The sequence below is a fragment of the Bufo bufo genome, chromosome 6 (assembly GCF_905171765.1).
Source record: "Bufo bufo chromosome 6, aBufBuf1.1, whole genome shotgun sequence".
Taxonomy (NCBI): domain Eukaryota; kingdom Metazoa; phylum Chordata; class Amphibia; order Anura; family Bufonidae; genus Bufo; species Bufo bufo.
This window is the reverse complement of record NC_053394.1, coordinates 28,491,727-28,519,190: the sequence shown is the minus strand read 5'-3', so window position 1 is coordinate 28,519,190 and position 27,464 is coordinate 28,491,727. Positions and strand designations below refer to the sequence as shown.

General features: G+C 43.3%; 1 protein-coding gene across 1 annotated transcript in view; it reads right to left on the bottom strand.

The window, feature by feature from the left end:
* Positions 1–27,464, bottom strand: part of LOC121003460 (ovostatin-like) — a 100,519-nt gene that overhangs the window by 64,002 nt on the left and 9,053 nt on the right. Inside the window, exons 3-13 of the mRNA XM_040435332.1 lie at positions 23,882–24,038; positions 22,254–22,306; positions 18,782–18,802; positions 18,114–18,282; positions 7,235–7,319; positions 6,826–6,955; positions 6,300–6,417; positions 5,588–5,703; positions 5,138–5,296; positions 3,774–4,043; positions 179–236 (exon numbers count right to left, since the gene is read on the bottom strand). Coding sequence (XP_040291266.1) covers positions 179–236; positions 3,774–4,043; positions 5,138–5,296; positions 5,588–5,703; positions 6,300–6,417; positions 6,826–6,955; positions 7,235–7,319; positions 18,114–18,282; positions 18,782–18,802; positions 22,254–22,306; positions 23,882–24,038 — 1,336 coding nt within the window. The remainder of the gene's footprint in view (positions 1–178; positions 237–3,773; positions 4,044–5,137; positions 5,297–5,587; positions 5,704–6,299; positions 6,418–6,825; positions 6,956–7,234; positions 7,320–18,113; positions 18,283–18,781; positions 18,803–22,253; positions 22,307–23,881; positions 24,039–27,464) is intronic.

Genomic DNA, 27,464 nt, shown 5'->3' with positions numbered 1-27,464 from the left:
TCGTCCATGTGTTAGTCCCAGAAAACCCCTTTAAAGAGAGGTCCAGTAATTGGTTGTAACATTTATTTGTAATATCTGTAATATTTTTTATTAGTCAATTATCTTATGGTACAAAACAGGGAAAAGGGGTAATACTAATTGGCGCCATATATACTGTGTCTATAGAAGAAATACTCACTGTTAGTCAAGTCAACTTTTTGTTGGCCATGTGATACAATTTCTTGTCTTGCTTTGACCTAAACAGCAGCAAAATAAAAAATGTAAAAGATATAACTTCTCCCAGTTTGTAGGAGAAATGACGGTCCAAAAACATCAGAACCCTTTCGGGGTGGCTCAGTGGTTTCCTTGTCCCATTGCAGTACTGGGGTCTTGGCAGCAAATGCGACCAATAAAATTTGCAATTTTTATGTTCTCCCTGTGTTTTTGTAGGTTTAGTTTTATTAGCTCATAGAGATCTGTGAACCCTTAAAGAGGACCTTTCACTAGAATAATAAATGTAAACTAAGCATACAGACATGTAGAGCGGCGTCCAGGGATCTCCCTGCACTTACTGTTATCCCCTGGCGCCGCTCCGTTCTCCCGGTATAGGCTCCGGTATCTTCATAGTTAGGCTCCACCCAGGGGAACCTGCCGGCATCTCCTTCTCCCAGGCTGTAGCGCTGGCCAATCGCAGCGCTCAGCTCATAGCCTGAGAGTCTTTTTTCTCTCTCAGGCTATGAGCTGAGCGCTGCGATTGGCCAGCACTACAGCCTGGGAAAAGGAGGCGCCTGCAGGCTCCACCCAGTTGAGCCGAACATATGAAGATACCGGAGCCTATACCGGGAGAACGGAGCGGCGCCCAGGGATAATAGTAAGTGCAGGGAGATCCCTGGGCGCCGCTCTCCATGTCTGTATAGTTAGTTTACATTTTTTTTATTCTAGTGAAAGGTCCTCCTAAAATGGGTTGTCCCATCTCACACATTGATGGTATGTCACTAATTTAAGCCATCAATGTCAGATAGATGTGGGTCTCTCCACTGGTGTCTCCTCTCTCCAGAATGGGTCGCCCTAAGTGAAAGTAGAGCAGTCATGCATATCTGGCCTCCCTCTATTCACTGCCATGGGAGGTCGAAAAATAGCTAAGCTCAACTATTTCCAGCAGTCCCATAGCAGGGAATGGAGAGGTGGCTGTGCACACACGAAGTGCTCTTCTTGTTGTGCATTTTCATAAGTACACAGTATTATCTAATGATATTATAGCCAAAATGAATAGCCATTGCCTTTAAGAGAAAATCAGCTTGAACTAAAGTTTTGTTATGTGGCTGAAAAGGCCAAGATGAGTTCATGGCAAGTTCAGTTTATATAAGAGTCATAGTGAATATGAATGGACATTGTATTTTAAAAGTTATTGCTAAAAGATATAAGTTTATCTATGGGGAGTATACTGGCTTCTCCAGACGTGTCTGTCTGAAGGGAAAAATGTATGTTTCATGGCGGAGCCATGACAAGATAAGAATTTAAATCCTTAAGACACATCTGGAGTGTGATGTCTATTCATATATTCATAAGTATCATATATATTCATGTGCACATTTATTTAGTTTTTTAGTATGAACATATTAATAATTCATGTATAATATGCAATATTGATATACTGTATATTATAACCAAGTATTAAGGTATACTTTATGCCGTGTGTAGATCACTGAATGGATATAGTCTTAGAAGGTATAGAAAACACTGAGGTTCTCCACTAATGGAAGTTTCTCAGAAAAGCTAATGTTTTTCCAGGCATCGTTACTCTGGAAAGTTAGATATACAGCTTGGACAGTTAGATATCCAAACCCATGGTGCAAATGTAAGGCCCATTGTATTTCTTATCAAGCCTATAAATTCAAGAGTCTGGGAGAATCATGATGGTCCCAGTAAGTCTGGAAAGATTACTTCAGGATGTCAAAGAAATATCCCTCCTCTTTGATATACGTTGAGAAAGGTTAAAGGGCACATGATAAAATAAAGCTAAATTTTCTACGTTTTTACTTAAAAATATGTTGTACAACAGTGCCATCTGGAGGCAGATGGACAATATTATATTATTTTACCATTTGTTTTATACCATGTCAAGGGTTAATATGACATCATTGTGTTATTAGCATACGAATACACCCACCTTACCTGATTAGAAATCCTTAATCCAGAAGGGGATAATTCTTAGATAAGGTGGGGAATAATTACTCATGTGCAGAGCATCAGCTCACTCAAAACAAACTGACCAAAAAGAAATACCAAAAGAAAAGAAAGAAACTTGGATCATTTTTGACTACTAGGAAAGTTCTTGAGAACTGGTCCCATCTTGAAACTCTGTCTACCTCTGACCCGGTAATGTATACTGTACTTATTGCTCGTGATAATAATCTTTCTGTATAATCTGTGTATTGTTATAGCCTGTTTTGTAAACAGAAGATCCTAAGTTTCTCCTGGTATATAAATCATTGGTCTGCTTGTTAAAAGTATAACATTAACGTTTTGTGATAGATAAATCTAAGTTATACTGTGCTGGTGATATAGGTTGTGTTGGCACCACCGTGTGGCATCTTTTGGGTATTATTTTACAGCTTCATTGTTTGTCTTTGCAACTTTTTTGATTTTATATTCTTTGTTTTGTATTGTGTATAATAAACTACATATATATTTTTGCATAGACAATTGTCCCTTTATTCACTGCTTGCACAAATCAAATTAAGATACTCAATAAAAGAATTTAGAGGCGATTATGTCCGCCTGAAGGATCATATAATTTTATTTTATTTTATATATATATATATATTTTTTTATCCTCTCTTTTATATGAAGATTATTTTTATATAGAAGATATTCGACATTCTTTGACGCTATGAGATTTAAAAAAATAGCTGAGAGTGCTCGCTTTTATTGTAGTGAATGGAGAGCACTTCACACATGTGTGGTGCACTCTTCTTCAATTTGAGAGCCCCGTTCTGGAGCTAGGAGTGGGTCTCAGAGGTGGGATCCACACTTGCCTGACATTGAAGAAATATTCTAGTGATAGGCCATCCATGTCTGAGATGGGAACACCCCATTAAGTTAGCTTTAATTTGGTTAAGGACTCCAATTTTCCATGGATACAAATTCAATTCAATATTGTGAATTTCTTTAAAAACATTAACAGGCTGCAGTTTACACCTTAAACACTGTGTGGCAGCACATAGACTGGTATAGGATAGCCCTCTTGTGACACAATATCTCAAAATCATATTTTGAAAAGCGGATTATTTTGTTACATGCTTCTCAGGATGTGTTGAGTCAAAAGGAAAGGTAAGGACGGACTTTTCTCTATGTCTGAGAGAGTGGAATGAAATTGTGAGCCCCAATGAGGACAGGGGCTGATGAGTAATGAGAGACTTTGTACAGCGCTTCGCACCAGCTTACAAAACTCGAAGGTGGTCTGAAATACGCCTATATTTCAGGTGCAAATGGCAGTGCAACTGCAAGATCTGCGACTTCTCCCTGCACACACCAGGTCTAAAAAAGTGGGCGTGATATGGGCAGGGAAGGGGATGGACCAGCAGGCCCATCTCATTCATCATTTTCTACGCCTGGCTAAATATTTTCAATAAGGGCCAATTGAAAATATTATTTTTAGCCAAAAATAAGTAAAATTCAATCATAAATAAAAATTGCCTCCAAAGGTGTACATAGCCTTTAAAGCCCCTCCAAGACCATCTCCCTGAAATGTCTAAGAACATATTGCGACTTGACAGACGTTGCACACCTACCAAGTATTGGAAAGTCGCTTCAGTTGCGCCTTTCCCAACTCCGTCTTCTGTCACTTTGTATTCCACCTCTATGTCATGGATCTTGTTGCAAGAGAGTCGTCCTGGTATCTTTTTAAATTGTAAGTAGCTATCTGTATCGGAGTAAAAGCGGTAGACAACCTTTTCAGCAGAAGGATAGTCAAGATAAGAGCGGTAAGGATAGCCAGGATAAAAACCATCATACAGCTGCTGATTTGTGGAATAGCATTGATTTTCATTGGGATAACTGATCTGTGGAATAAACACAATGTATAATATAAGGAAACATTATAATTGTTAGATTTGTATATGGCATGTATAATAGTGTAATACATAATATCTGGTAGAAATTTTGCAAAACATATGGTCCCCCCCCCCCCCCCCCCCCACATGCACCCAAACCTCCTATGATTGACTAAATAGTATTTATCTTAGTGTATATAACACCAGCAGAGATTTACCAATAATGGGGCACAAATCTGGGACAGGGAACCTAAGAAAAGTCTATCTGCCCAATAGGAAGAAACCAATACTACAAAAGATATTTGGCCAGTCACAGATTTAGCAAAAAAATTTTTAAAAAAGTTATGACTCTTGTTCTTACAAGGTCTTGAATATGAATGCACTTTAAATTTGTTGAGGAACAATTGCTCCTGATCCATTATATTTTCTTGTAGATGATCATGAAATGAGTGGGGGGGGGCTCTTAGTCACCCTGTTCTCCTGTTGCAAACCAAATAGAGATGGGGAGGTCTCCTGCTGCAACCTGTTGCCCTGCAGCTAGGGGCAGGTTGTCAAAGCAAATATCACTGCGACCCTCTGGTTCAGGTGGCACATCAATACTGAAGCCAGTCATTGAATTTGTGACCATACACATTCTGCACCGGTTGTCTGTGACATGGACACATGAGAGGCAGCATGGAGGACCGGCGGAGCAGCGGGGAACAGGTAAGTATGAATCTTCTGTTTACGAAGGCAGGTTGCAAACAGAAGTTAAAAAGTAACTATTCCCTGCGAAAACCCCTATAAGGGATTAAAAATGTAGATAGTCATCCTTTTATTTTTGCATATTTGAGAGACCTACCCAAAAGCCATTTCCTGTCCTCAAGGTTTCCCCCATGATCTATATTGTATTATATCCTTGTATGCATTATATGACGTCTAGTATGAAGGATAGCTGGCTTTGGAAATTGATAAGGATCATTGAAAAGACTGCATCAGAGGAAAGAAAGTGCATGATATCTAGTCATTTCCTTGTAGCCATTCCCCTCCATTTCTGGAGGGTGGGTAACAGGAAATGACAAAAAACATTACATTGGTGATTTTTGACACTTTTCTATACATACACGGATGGAAATATTTGGTTGAAAGAATGAGGTCGTATCTATCTCACTCTCCACCCTTCCTTGGGCGTCGGTTGTTGCGTTCTTGACTTTATTTCCGTTGACCTCTATGATGATCAACTCATTAGCCATTGGTTGACCTCTCTGATCTGTTAATATGCCCTGGAATCAGAGATTGAACATAGGTGAGAAGACAAATACACATACATTAGCCTGGGGCAGTGATGGCTAACCTCCGGCACTCAGCCGTGGTAAAATTACGACTCCCAGCATGCTCCATTTATTTCTGTGGAGTTCTGAGAACAGCCGAACAAGTGTGCATCTTGGGAGTTGTAGTTTTACCACAGCTGGAGTGCCGGAGGTTAGCCATCAGAGGCCTAGGGTATTAAACACAAACTGACCCAAATTCTATATAACCATAGTGTCTGACATTTATGTGATTATTATACTCACGGCAATCGGATACTTTATGCCCCGTTTGTAATACTGGTAATTATAGGTGTAATCCAACTGCAGATTAGCCGCCCGGCTGGTCACGGAAATGTAGCACGATTTGGTAACCAGGACCCCTGTGAAATGAATAGGAGTCAGTATTTTGTAGCTTTGATCTACACTTCTACTACAATCATACTGGTCCAACTCCCAGTATATTCCCTGATCAACCGACTAAAGGGGCCATGGCGTGCGTTCAAATAGTCAAGTTATCCCCGGATTTTCCAGGAACAGTCTCATACTTTTAGTAGTGGCTGTGCCTTGGACGGCAACTCAGTCCCATTCCCTGGTGTTGACAATATCAAAAGCACGGAGCTGTGCGGGGGAAGCCAACAGGGGGACATGGCGCTCTCTTCAGTCAGCTGACATACTAATGTCCCAGCCAAAAGATAGACCACTAATATTGTGCTCAAGGATAAAACCTCTTTGAGTAGATGTAGCTATAAATATAGCTGGAAATCAGATGGGCCCCCGTTATAAGTAAAAGGGATCACTCATTGTCATCCATTTGAAAATGGATCCATTATACCCGTCCAAACCTCCTCCATTTATAATAAAAGCCAAGGGGGTATGAGTGTAGCATTAAAGGGGTCTTCTAACCCACTTGTATGGATAGGACAGATACCATACATGGTGCCTATATCTCCATTAGAATCTCAAACTTCAGTACTACCTGTCCCAGCTTCCTTCATTGTGACGCCACATTCGATGCTATTGGCATATTCAGAAAACTGCAGCCTAAAGGCGTCCAGGTTCAAAATTTCCGTGTGGGTTCCAGTTGTAGAGTCTATCTGTAGTAGAATAAATTTGAGAGTGTCCTTGAAATATAAGTATTCGGGGTGTGAAGATAGCTTAGGACTTTGGATGTTTAGACAATAAAGTTTCTTGCACACAGTTGTATCTGTAGCAATACAGCACCCATAAGAATCTATGGACCCATGTTGTTATTTTTTTCTCGTAGATTCCTATATTCCACTGGGGCCATCTAATTGAGGAGTTATTGAGTCCTGGAAGTATTTTCAGGGGTAAAACCTTTCTAAAACAGAGACGCACCAAAACACTGTATATAGCCACTTATAGATGGTCTACTGCTCCATCAGGACTTTATGTTACCATACAGACTCCATGCACGTAGCTGACCTAATGGGTTTAGGAATCCAAATGACTCGAAACAAGGTTGATTCTAATAAAAGATTTACCTCTGCAGTAAATTCTGTGCAAATGTCTTCTAAGCCCCTTAGACAATTAGCGTCTCTACCATAAGCATATCGTACTTTCCTGCAGCACTTTCCATTGACTTTGCCTGGTACTGGCCGACCATACACATATCTGAAAACATTACAAAAAACAGCCATGTTGTGCTAATAATATTCAAAACATCATCTTATATTTTCACATTCTACTATGGTACTCAGAAGGTAGGCAATATTTCCATAAGGGGACAAGGCCGGCTTTACACATGTGATTAAGAAATCTTGCATTAAAAAAACCTTCCGGTAGAGACCCCGTAACTGTCCCTAATAGGAAGACATTGAATTCACCACTAGAAGTAATGCAGGTTTAAAGCTAAAAACCCCTTCTCCAAACCAAAAAAACCTTGTTACATACTGAGCGGACACTTTAATTTCAGCCGATTTTTCCAAGACTGAAACCGCATTTGGACAGGATACAGTGGAGTAATATCTTGGCAGTACTGTAATAGAATGGGAAACGGTGATCAGATTGAGTGCTGAAGGCTGATAGACAGCAATATATCCAGACATGCAGTGATTTTCATAAGTTACAGTTATCAAATGATGGTATCGGAACATGATTGGTAATGGTAACTGAAATGTCAAGCAATTAGAATTGTTGACGTAAAATCTTGGCTTTTAGATAGACAATGTTATGGTGCCACATACCTGTAATTTGCCCACTGGCTCCTGGTATTGCCCATACGGCTCAGTTAGGAGAGTGTTAGGTCCCGGGCTACTTGAGAAACCTTGTCGTGGTGTCCGGGCTTAGACATGTTCTACACCGTAGGATATGTTGACTAATCTCTCAATTTTAAAATCAGTTTGAGGGTTTAGTAAGATTGCAGTGTGCACCTGTCTTTGCTATTAATTTGTTATATTGTTATATTGATTATTACATCCGCACTTGTTACCTTGTGTAGGATGTCTATTGTGGTACTTGTGGTTCGCTGCGGGCATCCTCCACCGTATGCATTTTTGCTGGGGATCGCCATTGGCAACGAGCCACAAGTGCAGGATTTGCTCCCCTATATATATGCACGACTGCATGTGGGTTTGAGCAGCTCCTGCTAATACCACGCTAGTCTTTTCAGTTTGTATATATAGAGATGCCTGGAGGTGTATAATCTCCAATTTAAATGTGCCTGTTTTCCATCTACAGGCTACATTTAGGTGCACCTGTGAAGCCTGGGCCTTATCAGCCAGTCTTGAGTGGGACTCGCAGACTCCTCCCTCCTCCCACTGCAAGCATGGCCACATGCTGGAGGTAACTGGTGAGTTGTTTGTGAGTCGGCCTCATGCTCCTGTAATTTGCCCACTGGCTCCTGGTATTGCCCATACGGCTCAGTTAGGAGAGTGTTAGGTCCCGGGCTACTTGAGAAACCTTGGCGTGGTGCCCGGGCTTAGACATGTTCTACACCGTAGGACATGTTGACTAATCTCTAAATTTTAAAATCAGTTTGAGGGTTTAGTGAGATTGCAGAGTGCACCTGTGTTTGCTATTATTTTGTTATATTGTTATATTAATTATCACATCCGCACTTGTTACCTTGTGTAGGATGTCTATTGTGGTACTTGTGGGCATCCTCCACCGTATGCATTTTGCTGGGGATCGCCATTAGCAACGGGCCACAAGTGCAGGATTTGCTCCCCTATATATATGCACGACTGCATGTGGGTTTGAGCACCTCCTGCTAATACCACGCTAGTCTTTTCAGTTTGCCACATCAAGGTGCATGAAAATCGTAAGTGCTCATGCACACGACTGTATTGGGATCGATAACGACATGATCTTCTGTGTGCTTCCATATGTGGATGCACATAAAGATTCCTTATAGATTTGGAATCCGGGGGAACAAAACACAAGCATGGTGTGTTCCATCAAATGGCATATCACACAATTACTTACAGGAAATTGTAAGCCATGAAATTCAAAAGATCATTTTCTTACATGCAGCTTAATGTTGTATCTACAGTGGGACCCATACCTGCAGAGCCATACAGGGATTACATACAATATGTCCACCTCTGTCCCTAGAAACATTGCTTCTAGGGGGAAAAAAGCTAAAGGTAAATTAACAAGTGTTGAGGTCAAGGTCAATCACACTGCCTTCAGGCCAACATCATTCATAATGCCTTCAGGTCAATGTTAATCAAATTGCCTTCAGGTCAAGGTCAATTGAATTACCTTCAGGCAGTGTCGGACTGGGGTGCCTAGGGCCCACCAGTAATATTCATTCTAAGGTCTCGCTGTACAGCTACATACAAATATTGGGTGCCCCTGCAGTGACTTCAAGACCAGCAGTTCCCTGGAGAACGAGGATACTGACTGGTCTTTCTCTGTACCTAGAAGTAATCTCAGACCCCTGCTGCATCTACAATAATAAACTAGGTAGTTTTTTATATAAACACAAGCTGATTGAGATGCTGTATGTTGCCCATCTACACTGCTCAAAAAAATAAAGGGAACACAAAAATAACACATCCTAGATCTGAATTAATTAAATATTCTTCTGAAATACTTTGTTCTTTACATAGGTGAATGTGCTGACAACAAAATCACACAAAAATAAAAAAAATGGAAATCAAAATTTTCAACCCATGGAGGTCTGGATTTGGAGTCACACTCAAAATTAAAGTGGAAAAACACACTACTGTCACAACCAGACAGCTGAGAAGCTCTGACAGGAGCCGTCCAGATCCTCCTCCTTGAGTTTCTTTGTTTTGGTTTCTGTTCCTCACCTCGTTAGTCTATCTCAGCTGTCATGCAGTCGGACTGATTACTTCCCTTTAAATTCCTACCCATAAGGCAGTAGTGTGCGGCTGATACAACTTCCTGGAGTGTGTGTGCATGCTGTCCCAGTTCCCAGTTCCCTGTCCACAGTCGTCTGCAAGATAAGTTCTGTTTATGTATTTATGATTTTCTGTTTTCTGGATCCAGGTGACCCTGACTCCCTCCGTGTCAGTGTAGGGAGCCGGTGGTCGTGTCCCCTCACTATTGTAGGGCCTTCAGGTCTAAGATAGCCGAGGTACGTGGATATGCGCCCATCCACCTTTGGGGTGGTCGCATAGGCTGAGCAATAAGGGAGAGCGGCAGGTCGATTGCAGGGGTCTCCCTTTTGTTCCTTAGTTGTGGGTCCAGTGAGTCATTGTTTGTATTGTATTATCTTGTTTCCTGTACACCATCCGTGACATTATCAGCCGCCAAAACCGTCTCAAGCATGGATCCGGTTACACTTTTGGCTGAACGCTTTCAGGGTCTTGCTTTGGAGGTAGCTGATCTCCGTAAGACTTTTTCTCAGTTTCAAGTGACCGGTTCAGCTTGCGTTCATGGAGTTTGTGCTGAGCCTAAGATTTCGCTCCCGGATACGTTTTCCGGGGGTAGTGAGAATTTTGTACGTTTTAGAGAGGCTTGCAAACTCCATTTTCGCCTTCTTCCCCATTCTTCTGGTGATGAAGAACGAAGAGTGGGTATCATTATATCGCTGCTCAGGGGTAACGCTCAGTCCTGGGCCTTTTCACTGCCGGAGGGGGCATGGCCCCTCCGTTCAGTGGATGAATTCTTTTTAGCCCTGGGTCAGATATATGATGATCCGGATCGTATTGCTCTGGCTGAGTCTAAACTACGTCTGTTATGCCAGGGTAAACAATCCGCAGAGATATACTGTTCAGAATTTCGGAGATGGGCAGCAGATACGGGTTGGAATGATGCTGCACTCCGAAGTCAATTTTGCTATGGTCTTTCAGAGGGATTGAGAGATGCATTTGCCTTTCATGAAAGACCTACCTCCTTGAATTCTGCTATGTCTCAGGCTGTTCGTATTGACAGGCGTCTTAGAGAGAGAGGAGAGATCTCTCCTTCCTGTCATACTCAGTCCCGGGACAGTGCAGCGGTCTCATTCTGTGCACAGGGGTCTCAGTCGCTGTCAGCCCCTTCTGAGCAGGAGCCCATGCAGCTGGGGTTGATTGCCTCTGACAATAGAAGATTCAGCCCGCAGGGGAGGGTTTGCTTTTGTTGTGGAGGTATAAATCATCTGGCAAATGTTTGTCCCTCTAGGAGATTCAGGCAGTTTTCTGGGAGTAATAAAGAGACAAAAAGGAAGAAATCTTTTAAGAATGTTCCGTCTGTTACTATTGGCAGGGTTGAGGCGGAAATTGAAGGTTTTCCTTTTGCTTGTAGTTCCCGTTTTGTCCTGCCTGCTAGGGTGGCGCTAGAGAGCAAGAGCATTTTTTGTGAGATTTTTGTGGATAGTGGAGCAGCTGTCAACCTCATTGATAATCAATTTGCAATAACTCATGGTTTCCAGGTATGCACTTTGGGAAGAGATATTCCTGTTTTTGCTATTGATTCAGCTCCACTTTCTCAGAAATCATTAAAAGGCATAGTTCACAATATCCGTTTAATTGTGAATGATGCTCATGTTGAGGATGTGTCATGTTTCGTCCTTAGCGGTTTGCCTACTCCTCTAGTGTTGGGGCTACCCTGGCTCACTAAACATAACCCCACCATTGATTGGCAAGCGAGGCAAATAAATGGTTGGAGTAACTTTTGCAGAGAGAATTGCCTCATAACATCTATTTCTGAGGTTTCTACTAAAACTGTACCACCTTTCCTCTCTGAATTTTTGGATGTCTTCTCTGAGAGTGGAGTTCAGGGTTTACCTCCGCACAGGGAGTATGATTGCCCTATTGATCTCATCCCAGGCGCCAAGCTGCCTAAATCTCGTTTATACAATCTTTCCCAACCTGAGAGGGTCGCTATGCGTGCTTATATCTCTGAGAGTCTGAGAAAAGGACACATACGACCCTCGAAGTCACCTGTTGCCGCTGGTTTTTTCTTTGTTAAGAAAAAAGATGGTTCTTTAAGACCTTGTCTGGATTTCAGGGAGCTGAACAGTATCACTATTCGTGATCCTTATCCGCTTCCTCTGATCCCGGACTTGTTTAACCAGGTTGTTGGGGCGAAAGTCTTTTCCAAATTAGACCTAAGAGGGGCATACAACCTGGTCAGGGTCAGAGAAGGAGACGAATGGAAGACGGCTTTCAATACCCCTGAGGGCCATTTTGAGAATTTAGTTATGCCTTTTGGTTTGATGAATGCCCCAGCCGTTTTTCAGCATTTCGTCAACAGCATTTTTTATCATTTAATGGTAAAATTTGTATTAGTGTATTTGGATGACATTTTGATTTTTTCTCCTGATTTCAAGACTCATAAGGAACACTTATGTCAGGTCTTACTCATCCTGCGGGAGAATAAATTATACGCGAAACTGGAAAAATGTGTGTTTGCGGTTCCAGAGATCCAATTTCTGGGGTTTCTTGTCTCCGCTTCTGGTTTTCGCATGGACCCCGAGAAGGTTCGCGCTGTGCTTGAGTGGGAGCTTCCTGAGAATCAGAAGGCGCTGATGCGTTTTTTGGGCTTTGCTAATTATTACAGGAAATTTATTTTGAATTATTCCTCTGTTGTTAAACCACTCACTGATATGACCAGAAAGGGGGTAGATTTTTCTTCCTGGTCGGTAGAGGCGCGTAAGGCCTTTTCTAATATCAAGGAGAGTTTTGCTTCCGCTCCCATCCTAGTACAACCTGATGTTTCGTTACCCTTCATAGTTGAGGTTGATGCTTCTGAGGTAGGGGTGGGTGCGGTCTTGTCTCAGGGTTCCTCTCCTGCCAAATGGCAACCGTGTGCCTTTTTCTCAAAGAAGCTCTCCTCCGCAGAGAGAAATTATGATGTGGGAGATAGGGAATTGTTGGCCATCAAGTTGGCTTTTGAGGAATGGCGCCATTGGCTAGAGGGAGCCAGACACCCTATTACCGTGTTTACTGACCATAAAAATCTGGCCTACTTGGAGTCAGCCAAGCGTCTGAACCCGAGACAGGCCAGATGGTCTTTGTTCTTTTCAAGGTTTAATTTTGTTGTTACGTTCCGCCCTGGGGTTAAGAATGTGAAGGCAGATGCCCTATCACGTTGTTTCCCGGGAGGTGGGAATTTTGAAGACCCGGGTCCCATTTTGGCTGAAGGTGTGGTGGTCTCTGCTCTTTTTCCTGAATTGGAGGCAGAGGTGCAGGCAGCTCAGTCAGAAGCTCCTGATCTTTGTCCTCCTGGGAGGTTGTTTGTGCCTCTCGCTTTGAGACACAAGATTTTTAAAGAACACCACGATACGGTTCTTGCTGGGCACCCGGGGACAAGAGCCACACTGGATCTCATTGCCCGGAGATTCTGGTGGCCTGCGCTTCGTAAGTCGGTTGAGGGTTTTGTGGCAGCTTGCGAGACTTGCGCTCGTGCCAAGGTCCCTCATTCACGGCCATCAGGTCCTCTCCTTCCTTTGCCCATTCCTTCCCGTCCTTGGACACATCTGTCCATGGACTTCATAACGGACTTGCCTCGTTCCTCGGGGAAGTCTGTGATTCTGGTGGTGGTGGACCGTTTTAGCAAAATGGTGCATTTTATCCCTTTTCCTGGTTTGCCCAATGCTAAGACGCTGGCGCAGGCATTTGTTGACCACATTGTCAAATTGCATGGGATTCCTTCAGACATAGTCTCTGATAGGGGCACGCAGTTTGTTTCCAGATTCTGGAAGGCCTTCTGTTCTCGCTTGGGGGTTCGCTTGTCATTCTCTTCTGCTTTCCATCCGCAGTCGAATGGCCAGACAGAGCATGTCAATCAGAATCTGGAGACATATCTGCGCTGTTTTGTGGCGGAGAATCAGGAGGATTGGTGTTCTTTTTTGTCCCTTGCTGAGTTTGCTTTAAATAACCGTCGTCAGGAGTCCTCTGATAAGTCACCATTTTTTGGTGCATATGGGTTTCATCCGCAGTTTGGGACTTTCTCTGGAGAGGGCTCTTCTGGTTTGCCTGATGAGGACAGATTCTCCTCGTCTTTGTCATCTATTTGGCAAAAGATTCAGGATAATCTAAAGAACATGAGTGAGAGATATAAGCGTGTGGCGGATAGGAGACGTGTGCCTGGTCCTGACCTGAATGTTGGTGATTTGGTGTGGCTGTCTACCAAGAATATCAAATTGAAGGTTCCCTCCTGGAAGTTGGGTTCTAGGTTTATTGGGCCTTACAAGATCCTGTCTGTCATCAATCCTGTTGCCTACCGTCTTGATCTTCCTCAGACTTGGAAGATCCATAATGTTTTCCATAAGTCCTTATTGAAACCTTATGTTCAACCTATTGTACCCTCGCCTTTGCCTCCTCCTCCGATTATTGTTGATGGAAATCTTGAATTTCAGGTCTCTAGGATTGTGGATTCTCGTCTTGTCCGCGGTTCCCTCCAGTACCTCGTTCATTGGGAGGGTTATGGTCCTGAGGAGAGGATGTGGGTCCCAGTGACGGACATTAAGGCCTCTCGTCTCATCAGGGCTTTCCATAGGTCCCATCCTGAGAAGGTGGGCCCTGAGTGTCCGGAGTCCACTCCTAGAGGGAGGGGTACTGTCACAACCAGACAGCTGAGAAGCTCTGACAGGAGCCGTCCAGATCCTCCTCCTTGAGTTTCTTTGTTTTGGTTTCTGTTCCTCACCTCGTTAGTCTATCTCAGCTGTCATGCAGTCGGACTGATTACTTCCCTTTAAATTCCTACCCATAAGGCAGTAGTGTGCGGCTGATACAACTTTCTGGAGTGTGTGTGCATGCTGTCCCAGTTCCCAGTTCCCAGTTCCCTGTCCACAGTCGTCTGCAAGATAAGTTCTGTTTATGTATTTATGATTTTCTGTTTTCTGGATCCAGGTGACCCAAACTCCCTCCGTGTCTGTGTAGGGAGCCGGTGGTCGTGTCCCCTCACTATTGTAGGGCCTTCAGGTCTAAGATAGCCGAGGTACGTGGATATGCGCCCATCCACCTTTGGGGTGGTCGCATAGGCTGAGCAATAAGGGAGAGCGGCAGGTCGATTGCAGGGGTCTCCCTTTTGTTCCTTAGTTGTGGGTCCAGTGAGTCATTGTTTGTATTGTATTATCTTGTTTCCTGTACACCATCCGTGACAACTACAGGCTGATCCAACTTTGATGTAATGTCCTTAAAACAAGTCAAAATGAGGCTCAGTAGTGTGTGTGGCGTCCACGTCCCTGTATGACCTCCCTACAATGCCTGTGCATGCTCCTGATGAGGTGGCGGACGGTCTCCTGAGGGATCTCCTCCCAGACCTGGACTAAAGCATCTGCCAACTCCTGGACAGTCTGTGGTGCAACGTGGCGTTGGTGGATAGAGTGAGACATGATGTCCCAGATGTGCTCAATTGGATTCAGGTCTGGGGAACGGGCGGGCCAGTCCATAGCATCAATGCCTTCGTCTTGCAGGAACTGCTGGCACACTCCAGCCACATGAGGTCTAGCATTGTCTTGCATTAGGAGGAACCCAGGGCCAACCGCACCAGCATATGGTCTCACAAGGGGTCTGAGGATCTCATCTCGGTACCTAATGGCAGTCAGGCTACCTCTGGCGAGCACATGGAGGGCTGTGCGGCCCTCCAAATAAATGCCACCCCACACCATTACCGACCCAATGCCAAACCGGTCATGCTGGAGGATCTTGCAGGCAGCAGAACGTTCTCCACGGCGTCTCCAGACTCTGTCACGTCTGTCACATGTGCTCAGTGTGAACCTGCTTTCATCTGTGAAGAGCACAGGGCGCCAGTGGCGAATTTGCCAATCTTGGTGTTCTCTGGCAAATGCCAAACATCCTGCACGGTGTTGGGCGGTAAGCACAACCCCCACCTGTGGACGTCAGGCCCTCATATCACCCTCATGGAGTCTGTTTCTGACCGTTTGAGCAGACACATGCACATTTGTGGCCTGCTGGAGGTCATTTTGCAGGGCTCTGGCAGTGCTCCTCCTGTTCCTCCTTGCACAAAGGCGGAGGTAGCGGTCCTGCTGCTGGGTTGTTGCCCTCCTATGGCCTCCTCCACGTCTCCTGATGTACTGGCCTGTCTCCTGGTAGCGCCTCCATGCTCTGGACACTACGCTGACAGACACAGCAAACCTTCTTGCCACAGCTCGCATTGATGTGCCATCCTGGATAAGCTGCACTACCTGAGCGACTTGTGTGGGTTGTAGACTCCGTCTCATGCTACCACTAGAGTGAAAGCACCGCCAGCATTCAAAAGTGACCAAAACATCATCCAGGAAGCATAGGAACTGAGAAGTGGTCTGTGGTGACCACCTGCAGAACCACTCCTTTATTGGGGGTGTCTTGCTAATTGCCTATAATTTCCACCTGTTGTCTATCCCATTTGCACAACAGCATGTGAAATTGATTGTCACTCAGTGTTGCTTCCTAAGTGGACAGTTTGATTTCACAGAAGTGTTATTGACTTGGAGTTACATTGTGTTGTTTAAGTGTTCCCTTAATTTTTTTGAGCAGTGTATATGTAGTGCAGTCTACTGTATCATGTGCCACTTGTGTAGGAGGTGGTGAACTAGGGGCCCACATGGGAATTCACCTGTTCCCCTGTGGGCCAGTCCAAGTCTGCCTTCAGGTCTATGTCAATCAAATTGCCTTCAGGTCAAGGTCAATTGAATTACCTTCAGGTCAAGGTTAATTAAAGTGTAAAATTAAAGTGAGGATGTCAACTAGAGATCAGCGAATTTCATATTTTGAAATTTGTTTGCGCTTCGAAAGCAGAATTGCATTATGGATTCCGTTACCACGGACCATAACGCAATTCTATGACGGAATGCATAACGGAATGCCTTTAGAGGCATTCGTTATTCATTCCATCATAATAGAAGTCTATGGACTGCATAACGGATCCAGCCCGTTTCCATTATGCTGGAGTCCTCTCCTGCATAATGGAAACGGGACGGATCCATTTTGCAGGCCATAGACTTCTATTATGACGGAATGAATAACGGAATGCCTCTAAAGTCATTCCATTATGCATTCTGGCATAGAATTGCGTTATGGTCCGTGGTAACAGAATCCATAACGCAATTCTGATTTTACCACCAAACGAAGCACAAACAAATTTCATAACATGACATTCGCTCATCCCTAATGTCAACCATACCAATATCAAGGTCAATGAAACTGCCTTTAAGTCAAGGTAAATCAAAATGTAAAAGAAAAGTGAAGATATCAACCATAGAACCAATTCCATCATGTACACTGCACTCAAAACTAATACTTTGCATGTCCAGCTAAAAAAATATATCAACCAAACCAGAGTTGAAAAGATAACAGTAGACATCTAATAATCGAAATTCTGCTTTTTGGCGCTCCAAAACCCGGTCAAGGGAAAATTGAGTTTCAAACTTCTTTTTATTCCAATAAAATAGGTTAGCAATAAAAACAACGCGTTGCAGGGAATTAAGAACCCCTTCCTCAGGTTAAAAAAATGAGTATACACATAGAGTACATAGGGTCATATATATAGTAAAAAAAAAAACACATCTGGGGGTGGCATTAGCATTCAGGATCCGCCCACAGTTTTTTTCATCATGGACAATGCATGCAAATTTGAAATACACTCTCTTGGTTAAAAGCATTTTTATACATACTGATGTCAAGGTTTTATTAAAATCAATCCAAATAAACTTATTCTCATGTTTTTATATACTGAAATATTGATTTTCGGGGCTTTTATTGTATATTCTATAGGACCTTTGTAGTTTGAAGTATTTCAAATTTGCATGCATTGTCCATGATGAAAAAAAAACTGTGGGCGGATCCTGAATGCTAATGCCACCCCAAGATGTGTTTTTTTTTTTTACTATATATATGACCCTATGTACTCTATGTGTATACTCATTTTTTTAACCTGAGGAAGGGGATCTTAATTCCCTGAAACACGTTGTTTTTATTGCAAACCTATTTTATTGCAATAAAAAGAAATTTGAAACTCAATTTTGCCTTGACCGGGTTTTGGAGCGCCAAAAAGCAGAATTTCTTCTATTATTTATGCTACGGCCAGTGAAGAGAGACTCGACATCCTTCTACACTGGAACCATATCCTGCGGCCGCACACCTGAAGGCAACTATTTCTTCATCTGATACGACTACAGTAGAGTTGTGCCTATCTTAGCACAACTTGAAAAGGTGAGCCTCGAATCACTAAGTAATTCATTCTGTCCTATCTAAGAATTAGGACGTACTACCCTATTTTCTTGAGCCTTAGGCACGTCTACCCTGCATTGAACAGTAGACATCTGACTGGTTTAGACATTGGTTCAAAAGTAAGAGGCAGAAAAAGCTGGAAAATTGAAATGTAGAAAAATAACCAACATTAGTATCATGTGCTGAGTGTAATAAATACATACCATATCTTTGCACTGGAAAATATGCATTCACGGCACTATCAAATTCCCTTACAAATTCGAGCCTGTATGATCCAGGAGATGCATCTTTGCTTAGATTGAATTCCACTGAGACCAAACCAACATCTGATGGTGGTTGCGTTACTTGGGCGACACGTGCCCCAGTTGGTTCCTAGAGAACATTTAGGTCAACAAGCAGAAAGATTAATGCTCAATCAGTAAACTTTGTTGTCGATAGAACTTCTAGAACTTGGATGTCTATGTGTGTGAGGGGTAAATACCTGTAGATGGGTCTAGGATCAGATCTTTTATATTTTTTATGTGGTCTGACTAGTGAGGGCCCTTCCCCAAATAAATCAAAGTTTTCTACATTATGACATTATAGTTGCGTGAAGCTATTTTTCAGTGATGTGAGGGGGGTTATTATATAGGGGGTGTATGTGTGTGTGGTGGGGGGGGGAAGGTTAGGTACAGTCTGGCCCTACAATGAAAAGTGAACATGCATATGCTCTGCATAGATGGAGGGTGAACCTCAGAGTCATCTTTTCAAGTGGGCCCAATGAAACACAGTCCAACAATAGGAATTATGGGTTAAAGGTTGTGCCGTAAGAAAACAGGCATTTGCTCTGACAAATAAGAGCTACAGAAAATAATAGTTGTAGACTTCTTACCATCATGTAGACTCTGGTGAACTGCAAAATAGAAAAAAGGTATAATTCTTTATGGGGGGTCTCATGAGTAATCCTTTATTTACACACTATCCTTTATAGAGGACCGTTCACCTCTCCTGAAAGGTCTGTTTTAGTAACCACTTGCATTCACCATGTGCAGAAAGCCCAGGGAGAAGGGAACGGAGGGTGGGAGGAGAGGTAGTGGTTAACTGCCTTCTCAGTAGCAACAAAGTCTCCATGTTATAAACGAGCGATACCTTACTGTTGTTATCTTGTATGGCCTTCTGAGCTGGCTGGTTTCCTTTTCTCAGGGGTACTGTGGTGGTAAAAGTTGTTTCTTTATCAGCTTCTGTCTGAGAGAGGAAGTTCTTCTGGGTTTGGGCCTGGCCTGCAGGTGCTTACACACATGTCCATCCTGTAGCCTTGCTCAACTCAGAATCTCTAACTGGTGAGCAGGCTAAGTCAATCACCCTGGTAACCTAACCCAGTTGGCAAATTAACTGTATATTGCCCATTCATGGGACTTGAGACATGAGCCCTTTGGCGTTGAATCATAACATTTAAATCAGTAACATCAAATGAACCCTTTGCAGTGATGCACTGGGGCACTGCACATGTAATAACAATGCTGGAACACCTATCCTTATGACTTTGTTGTGCCATTCCTTTATAATGACTTGCTAGCAGTTTGCAGCGAAGGTCTTGATGGTTGTTACCAGTTGGGGAAAGGGGAAACACCCAGATGGACCTTTACTGCAAACTGCTGCCAATTCATTCTTAACTTCTAGCAGGAATAATAAAGGAGTAGCACAACATAGAGTCATGACAATGGATGCTCCAGAATTAATATTACATGGGGAATGGAAGTAGTTACAGACATGTCAGGGATGGTGATAGCATCTCTTTAGGAGCCATTTATACACCTTGGAAGTAATACACTGAAAACCACAAGTTTACATCAGAACTTTACACAAAAATACTTTCAAATTTCCTTCATGTCGTATTTCGACAATTTATTAGATACTAGCAGGACTATTTCATTTAATGTTTGTGTGCGTCGTTAAAAGATATCGACAGTATCCACTATAACAGTGACATGTACAGTACCCCGCCCCCTTAACAGTGACGTCCACAGTCCCCCACCCCTTAACTTTGACCTTCACAGCAGCCTTCCCCTTTAACAGTGAGTTCCACAGCACCCCACCCCCTTGACAGTGACCTCCACAGGGGTGTGCCTCCTTAACAGTGACCTGTACAGCACCCGCCCCCTTAACACTGACCATAGGTTACAGTCCCTTAACTGACCTCCACCATTCCCGGCCCCCTTAAAATAGACCTGCACAGCGACTGCCCCTTTAACAGTGACTGCCACATCTGCTCCCTTAACAGTGACCTCCACTGTACCCTGCTGCCTTAACAGTGACCTCACAGTACCCTGCTGCCCCTTTAACAGTGGCCTCCACAGTGTCCTCCTCCCTTAACAGTGACATCCACAGTGGCCTGCCCACTTAACAATAATATCCACAGCACCCTCTCCTTTAACAGTGAGCTCCACAGTGGCCACCCCTTTATTAGTGACCTCCCCAGTACCCCATCTCCTTAACTGTGATTTCCACAACACCCCTCCCCCTTAACAGTGGGCTCTACAGCAATCTGTCCCTTAACACTGACCTCCATAGCGGACCATCCCCTTAACTGTGACCTCCACAGCAGCCTGCCCCTAGGGTGGCCAGAGGTCCGGCTTTAGGCCAACAGTCCGGCTTTCAGACTTCCTGCCCTCCGTCCGGCGCAGGGCCTGTAGAGACACAGGGGTGTCCCTTTGAACAGCTCACTCTCAGACAGCAGCACTGTGCTGTCTGAGTGTAAGCTTGCTGGGAGAAAGTCACCCTCCCTCCCACCCCTGCAGCTGACAGAAGTTGATTTTTACCTTCAATCCCCGTCGGCTGCGGAGTTGGAGGGGGTGTGGCCTAACCAGGGTCGGGGTGTGGCCTAACCAGGGTCGGGGCGTAGCTTAGCGGGACCTAGGGGCGAGTTTTTAAGTCTGCTTTTTGACGGTGGCCTGAATGGCCACTCTACCTGCCCCCTTAACTGTGACCTCCATGGCACTCCGGTCCCTTAACAGTGTCATCCACAGCACCCTGTCCCTTTAAAGCTCACCTACAGCAGTGAAGAAAAATGGCTGGGTTTTTATGAAAACCTGGTGTATAACTGTGTGTATGTGGAGACTAAGGGCCTGCAAGCTTCTATTGGCTGATAAGGGTCATGTGACCGTGTGTATGGCAGTTGGCAAATGAGGAGAAAGACCTGCAGGCTTCTATTGGCTAATGTAGGTCATGTGATGTGCCAAATTTGCATTTTTTTTTTTTTATATATATCTCAGGAACGGTACATCCTAGAGAGCTGAGACCCGGTCTAAAACCTTCCCGGACACCTTATGTACCTGTGTGCCAAATTGCGTGATTATAAATAGTGTGGATTCCTTTAGTGGACAGTTTTATAGATTAGATTGCTGTGTCAGTTATATACAGTACATGTCTTGTCAGGCGTCCCTTTCCCATATCCCTCATAGCTGAAGATATATTATATGTGCCTTGGTGATCAGTAGACAAATACAATTCAAAAGCTTTGTCGTATGTTCCCACCATGTTTTTACAGGCTATGGCCTCTTTCACATTTCCGTTTTTCACTGACATTTGCTGTCCGCATTTTCCACAGCACACGTACCCATTTATTTGAATGTGTCTGTGCACACATCAGTATTTTTTTTTACTGACCTTAGGTCAGTAAAAAAATTCGGGAGACATGCACTACTTATGTCAGTGATGCTGGCCAAACACACCCATTGAAGTCTATGGACACAACAGAGGTGGCATCCGTGTCGCATCCGTGTTGAGTCCATTTTTCACTGAAGAATAGGAGATGCTTTGGAAATACATTTTTAGCTGAGCTGCGTTCGTGGATTAAGTATGACACATGGAGGGTAAAAAAGGACACACGGACCAAACATGGATCCTTCACAGACATCTTCACGGATGAAACACGGACACTTTTTTCACGGATGTGAAACTGGCATGAACTGAAATGTGAATGAGGCCTAATAAATTCAGTGAGAAATCAGTGCCATGTATGTACTAGCATATTTTCAAAGTGTTGCATGTGTATTTTGACATGTATGTTCCTTTGACATGGAACATGCATCATGAGGTGGCTTCCTTTTCTACACAATGAGGATTTCAAACACGTCTCCTAAGAACAATGCTGTGTGTCTTCCCCCTTGAGGTCAATGGGATGTGGTTTGCTGGCATATTTCATGCATATTTTGCCCCCAAAATAAGAGTTAAAAAAAAAATTGTGAGAACATATTTGTACCTATTTGTCTAGTCTAGTATTACCTTACAGCAAAGTTCTGTTTTATATGGAAAGCAGGACCAAATGGTAGAATATGGAAAACGATTAATTAAATTCTACTTACATTTTCCTCAGTGGGCTTCAGGTCGCTGTCTATACAAAATGCTCTGCATCGCACTGCAAAGAGAACATAGAAAACAGTAGATTAAGGGCTGCTTCACATAATCGTGTCCCTTGCTGGAATCATGCTCCGAGTGAGAGAGGGATCCTGCTTTCTGGACTACAGAAGCGCACAACATTATCAGGATTGATAGTGCTGTGTGCCTCTGCCTGACCTTTCTGTAACTGAATCATACTGACAGTATAACCTCTGTGTGGCGGCACTAATGGGACTGGGAGTGTATAGATATGCATTTGGCAGAGTTAGAGGTGTGGCTTAGTATTATAAAATGTATCACTGTTATTGTCCGTCCTTGTCATTTTCTATACTTTGGCTGTATGGATAGGATTTTCCAGGATTTACATATTGATGGACTTTTCTCAGGATAGGTCATCAATGTGAGACTAACAGGGGTCCGACTTCCAGCACTCTTGCCGATCAGCTGTTTGGGGGTATCGCAGTGCTCCAGTGAGTGCAGCACCGTCCATTTGATAGTGGCTGTGCTTGGTATTGCAGCTCAGCCCTGTTCATTTGAATGGGACAGAGTTGCGCCTAGGCCACGTGACTGATGAATGTGATGTCACTGGCCTAAGAAGAGGCCTAAGCTCTCACTGACCACTGTGGACTCTTCGTACATAAAAAAAATAACTATTAGGCAGCACACAGAAGGGGGATGTCAGGGGAAAATGGAAGGAGGGGTCCCAAGTTGGATTAGATAGCTTCGGGCCTTTGATGCCCTTGGGAATGACACAGGGATTCAAAGGAAACTAAAGAGCAAATCAATGTGCTATACTCCATCCCCTCCACCATGCACATGGTAGAACACCGAGTATCAGTTTTGATCAGAGTATATCTTTATGCTAGGGTTTTACAGCAACTTTGCAGGATTAAAACCAGAGGAATATAGCAACTAGGCTTGAGCGAATCGAGCTTCTGATCATAGATCCGAAGTCGATTCGTTAAAAAAACTTAGTTTGTAATGCTGTTTTCATGCAGCATTAAAATGTATGGGCTCCATGTAGCAAAACTTACGGAAGAAAAAATAAGTTGTGAGAGACTTCGGTGAATTAGTACAGTATTCTTTAAAAACATTTTACAATAGGAATCCAAAACCAACCATTTTTAAAATGTTTTTAAATACGCAGATAGGAATACCAAAGCCATTCACCAAAGTCTTTCGCAACTTCGGCCGAGGCCACGTTTTTCTACACAGACCCCATACATTTTAATTCTGTACAGAAACAACATTACAAGCATGTTTTTTAACAAGTCAACTTTGGATCTATGATCCGAAGCTTGATTCACTCAAGCCTAATAGCAACCATAATACTCACTGAAGTTGCTGCATGGTGATGGAAATGTTACTTTTTTTTTTCAATAATTTGGCTTTTGTTATTTGTGTGCACTATGGAACTTGAGGTAAAATGTAGTAAAGCGTCAAGAACAGCAAGAGCCATGAAAGCTCTATGAACAACTCCAACACCAGCGTGTTGGAAGGTCATGAGTAAATAGCGGGAAATAAGACTTTGGCAATCAAGTATAATGCCTCAAATACTGGCCAGAAGAATTCACCCAGCCAAAACTTTACTCACCTGTCTCTCCTGGTTGGTACATAGTTTTTTCTATTTGTGTATGGCACGCTTTTTTCATGATATCAATAACAAAACTTTTGCGTTCCATTTTTTTTACCATGTCTCCAACAGCTGAAAAGGTCATATATGCCAGTTGTTGTGTGTCCACTGTGGGGACCTGAGGAGACAAAAGAGGGGCCACATTGTTTCAATTTGTCATTAATAATTTTACATGGGGGTCTAGGTAAAGAGGTACATCTTTTGTGTTTTTTGTGGTCCAGGCTAGCGAAGGGGGTCAATAGGTAATTCACTGCTGCTCTAGAGCAGTGAAAGGGGGTCAATAGGTAAATCTATTGTGGTCCAGAAAAGTGTGGGGTCAATGGTGACTCTCTGGTTTTTTTTTTGTTGTTAAAAATGGTCAACAGCATTTGCTCTACAGGGTTACTTTTCACACTGAACCCGTCAGGTTGCTGCTCTAACAGGTGGATGCATAGCTCTTATCTCTGAATTAGGGCTGATGCACACGAACATATGTAGTTTCGGGTCCGCTAAACACGGATCCGCAAAAACAAAAAATAATGACATCCATGTGATGTCCATGTTGCACCTTTTTTTGCGGATCCATTTGTAACAATGCCTGTCTTTGTCCACACACCGGACAAGAATAGGACATGTTCTAATTTTTATTTTTTTGTGGAACAGACATGCGGATACGGAATGCACAAGGTGTCATTTCCGTTTTTTTTTTCCAAAAGCCCCATTGAAATGAATGGTTCCACATAAGGACCTGTAAAAAAACCACAACAGAAACGGAAGAAAAATACGTTCGTACGCATGAGCACTTACTGGCAATTTATAAACACTCATTATAGCTGAATTCTTATCAAACCGATGAGTATATGTCTTATATGAGTGTTTATGAGCTGTCAGGTGTTCAGAGTTCAGAGCTACAGATGTAGCAGAGTTAAAACACACACTTGGTGAGTTATCACATCTAGTTAACCCATTATGACTGTGACTGTTAGCTCTGCTGTATCTGTACATCATGACTATTGTAGACTAGAGAACGCTTCTCTTGATTTCTGGGTAAAACATATGCAAATTATTATGTCTAACATCAGCTGGCATAGAAATAGGAAAGCTAATATGAATATCCTCCCCATAATGGCGAGTCCACAAAAAAGTGACCTGAACTAATTTAACATATAACAAGGTCCAGAAAATTTGTATATACTCAGATCCAGAAGTAAATATAGAAAACATGGTAAGAAATCGACAGAAATGAGACCTGAGATATTGTCATATATGCCTAGGTGCAGGTTAACAGTAGGGAGAGCACAGAACCCATGTGAGTACTACATTATCCTGCTGACTGGCAAGGATGTCTTCCAGCCTATTAAACATGTTTACGTAGCAAAGCTAGGAAACCTCACATCAGCAACTAGCTCTTTCAAGACAAAAGCCCTTTACCAGAGCAAGACAGATGGGAACAGCTTTTCTATATACAAGGCCTTGGGGGAAACCTCTGCATGTGTACTATTTCTTTTGTGGAGACCACTTGATAGACATGATGACTATTGTAGGCTAGACAATGCTTCTCTTTATTTCTAGGGAACATATATGCAAATTATCATGTCAAACATCTGCTGCCTGCAGATAGGCATAGGAAAGCTAATTTGAATATCTGTCCCAGAGTACCACAGGGGCATCACCTGGCCTACAATATTGTGCACATGTACTCTCTCTCTCTAAAATGCAATCTTAAATTAAAAAAAATGCCCCAAAAGTCTTCATAGCCTTTAAATCTCTGGTGGTCTAGGGAATTGGAGAAGCCAATTGCAAAGTCCCTAGTGCTCTAGTGTAGAGATGAGTGAATTTATTGAAATTAATTTTTGTCCGATTTAGCGAATAAAAAAATAATAATTTGGATTTCTACCTGAATCAATTTAGCACGAATCGAAGTTGCTCCAATTGCCCCGAAAACTGGTACATAACACCCGCTAGACTCCTAGGACTTTTTGCTCTCTCTCACCAAGCCCTTCTCCCTCCCAAAGCTCTTGAGCGCAAAGACAGCAATAGCACATAATGCCAGAGTGATACTGACATATATAGCTATGGGTAAATTCATATTTGACGGTGGTAACAAACAGAGTGATTAAAAACACACTATGCCGTCACATGTGTTATGCTTTTTCATATTAGAAAACTTCCAAAAATTGTCCCTTATTGCTCACTGTTAGAGCTGTGCATAGGAAGGGACAGACAGTGTAGGGAGTGTAATAGGAAGATTTTTATACAAAAAACTTTTCAGAGACCTAAAAGTCCTTTTAAGGACTATTGTGTGTGACAGCAGCAATATATATTTTTAGCGCATCCTGCGCTAAATACTGTCTAATAGTCCGCTGCGGACAGTTAAATTATCCACGTTACATGTCCTGTTTAAAGTGTGCGCATCACTAAAATATCAGTGACATCTAGTGCAGTTTTTCCGTAGACGGTTTCCGCTGCGGACAGTTAAATTATCCGCGCCACATCTCCAGTTTAAAGTGTTCCCGTTCCTAAAATATCAGTGACATCCAGTGCAGTTTTTCCGTAGACACTGCAAACTGTGACATTACCTGCGGTACCTGTCCTGTATAACGTTTCCTCATCACAAATACTGTTGTAAATTTTTTTGCACATACAGTACACTTCTAAATCCTACGCTACTGTACGTGTGACATACTTTCGAGAATATATCACATTTAAAATGAAGAAGGCGAGCAGTAAGAAACGGGGAAGTGGCTGTGATGCTGATGGTGCATGCAGAGGCCGTGGCCCTGGGCACGGAGAAACTGTGCCTGCTGCCAGAGAACAAGAAAAACAATCATCCAAGATACCTAGCTTCATGTCCCAGTTTGCAGGGCGGCGCAGGACACCACTCTTGAAGTCAGACCAGTGCGACCAGGTGGTCGGTTGGATTGCAGCAGATAATGCTTCCAGTCGGTTAAGCACCACCCTGTCTTCCACCAAGTCCAGTCTCAGTAGCCAGGAGTCCGGTCAGAACAATCCTCACCCTGATCCTCCTTCCTCCAACCATTTACAGTCTGGCCAAACAAGTGATCCCACACTCGGATATTCCGAGGACCTCTTTCCATCGCCATTACTTGATTTGGCCCTCTCGCCAAGCACATTGGAGAAGGACATAAGATCTTGTGCCCTCATTCCCAACCTCTTGAGCATACACAGTCACAAGAACATGACGGTGGGTAATGGCAATTAGTGTTTAATGAGGTGGATGATTATGATGAGACACAGTTGCCAATGAGTCAACCGAAAATACTGTCTCAAGAGGTTGATGAAGAGGATGAAACACAGTTGGCAATCACTGAGGTTGTGGTTAGGTCAACAAATCAGGAGGATGATGAGAGTAAGGAAGTGGAAGAGAAGGTGGTGGACGATGAGGTCACTGACCTAACCTGGGAAGGTAGCAAGCTGAGCGAGGAGAGCAGTACAGAGGGGGAGGGATCTGCAGCACTGCAACAGACTGGAAGAGGCAGTGGGGTGGCAAAAGAGAGAAGGCGCACCACACCAAACAGGCCCGGAACTGTTCCACGGAGCACCC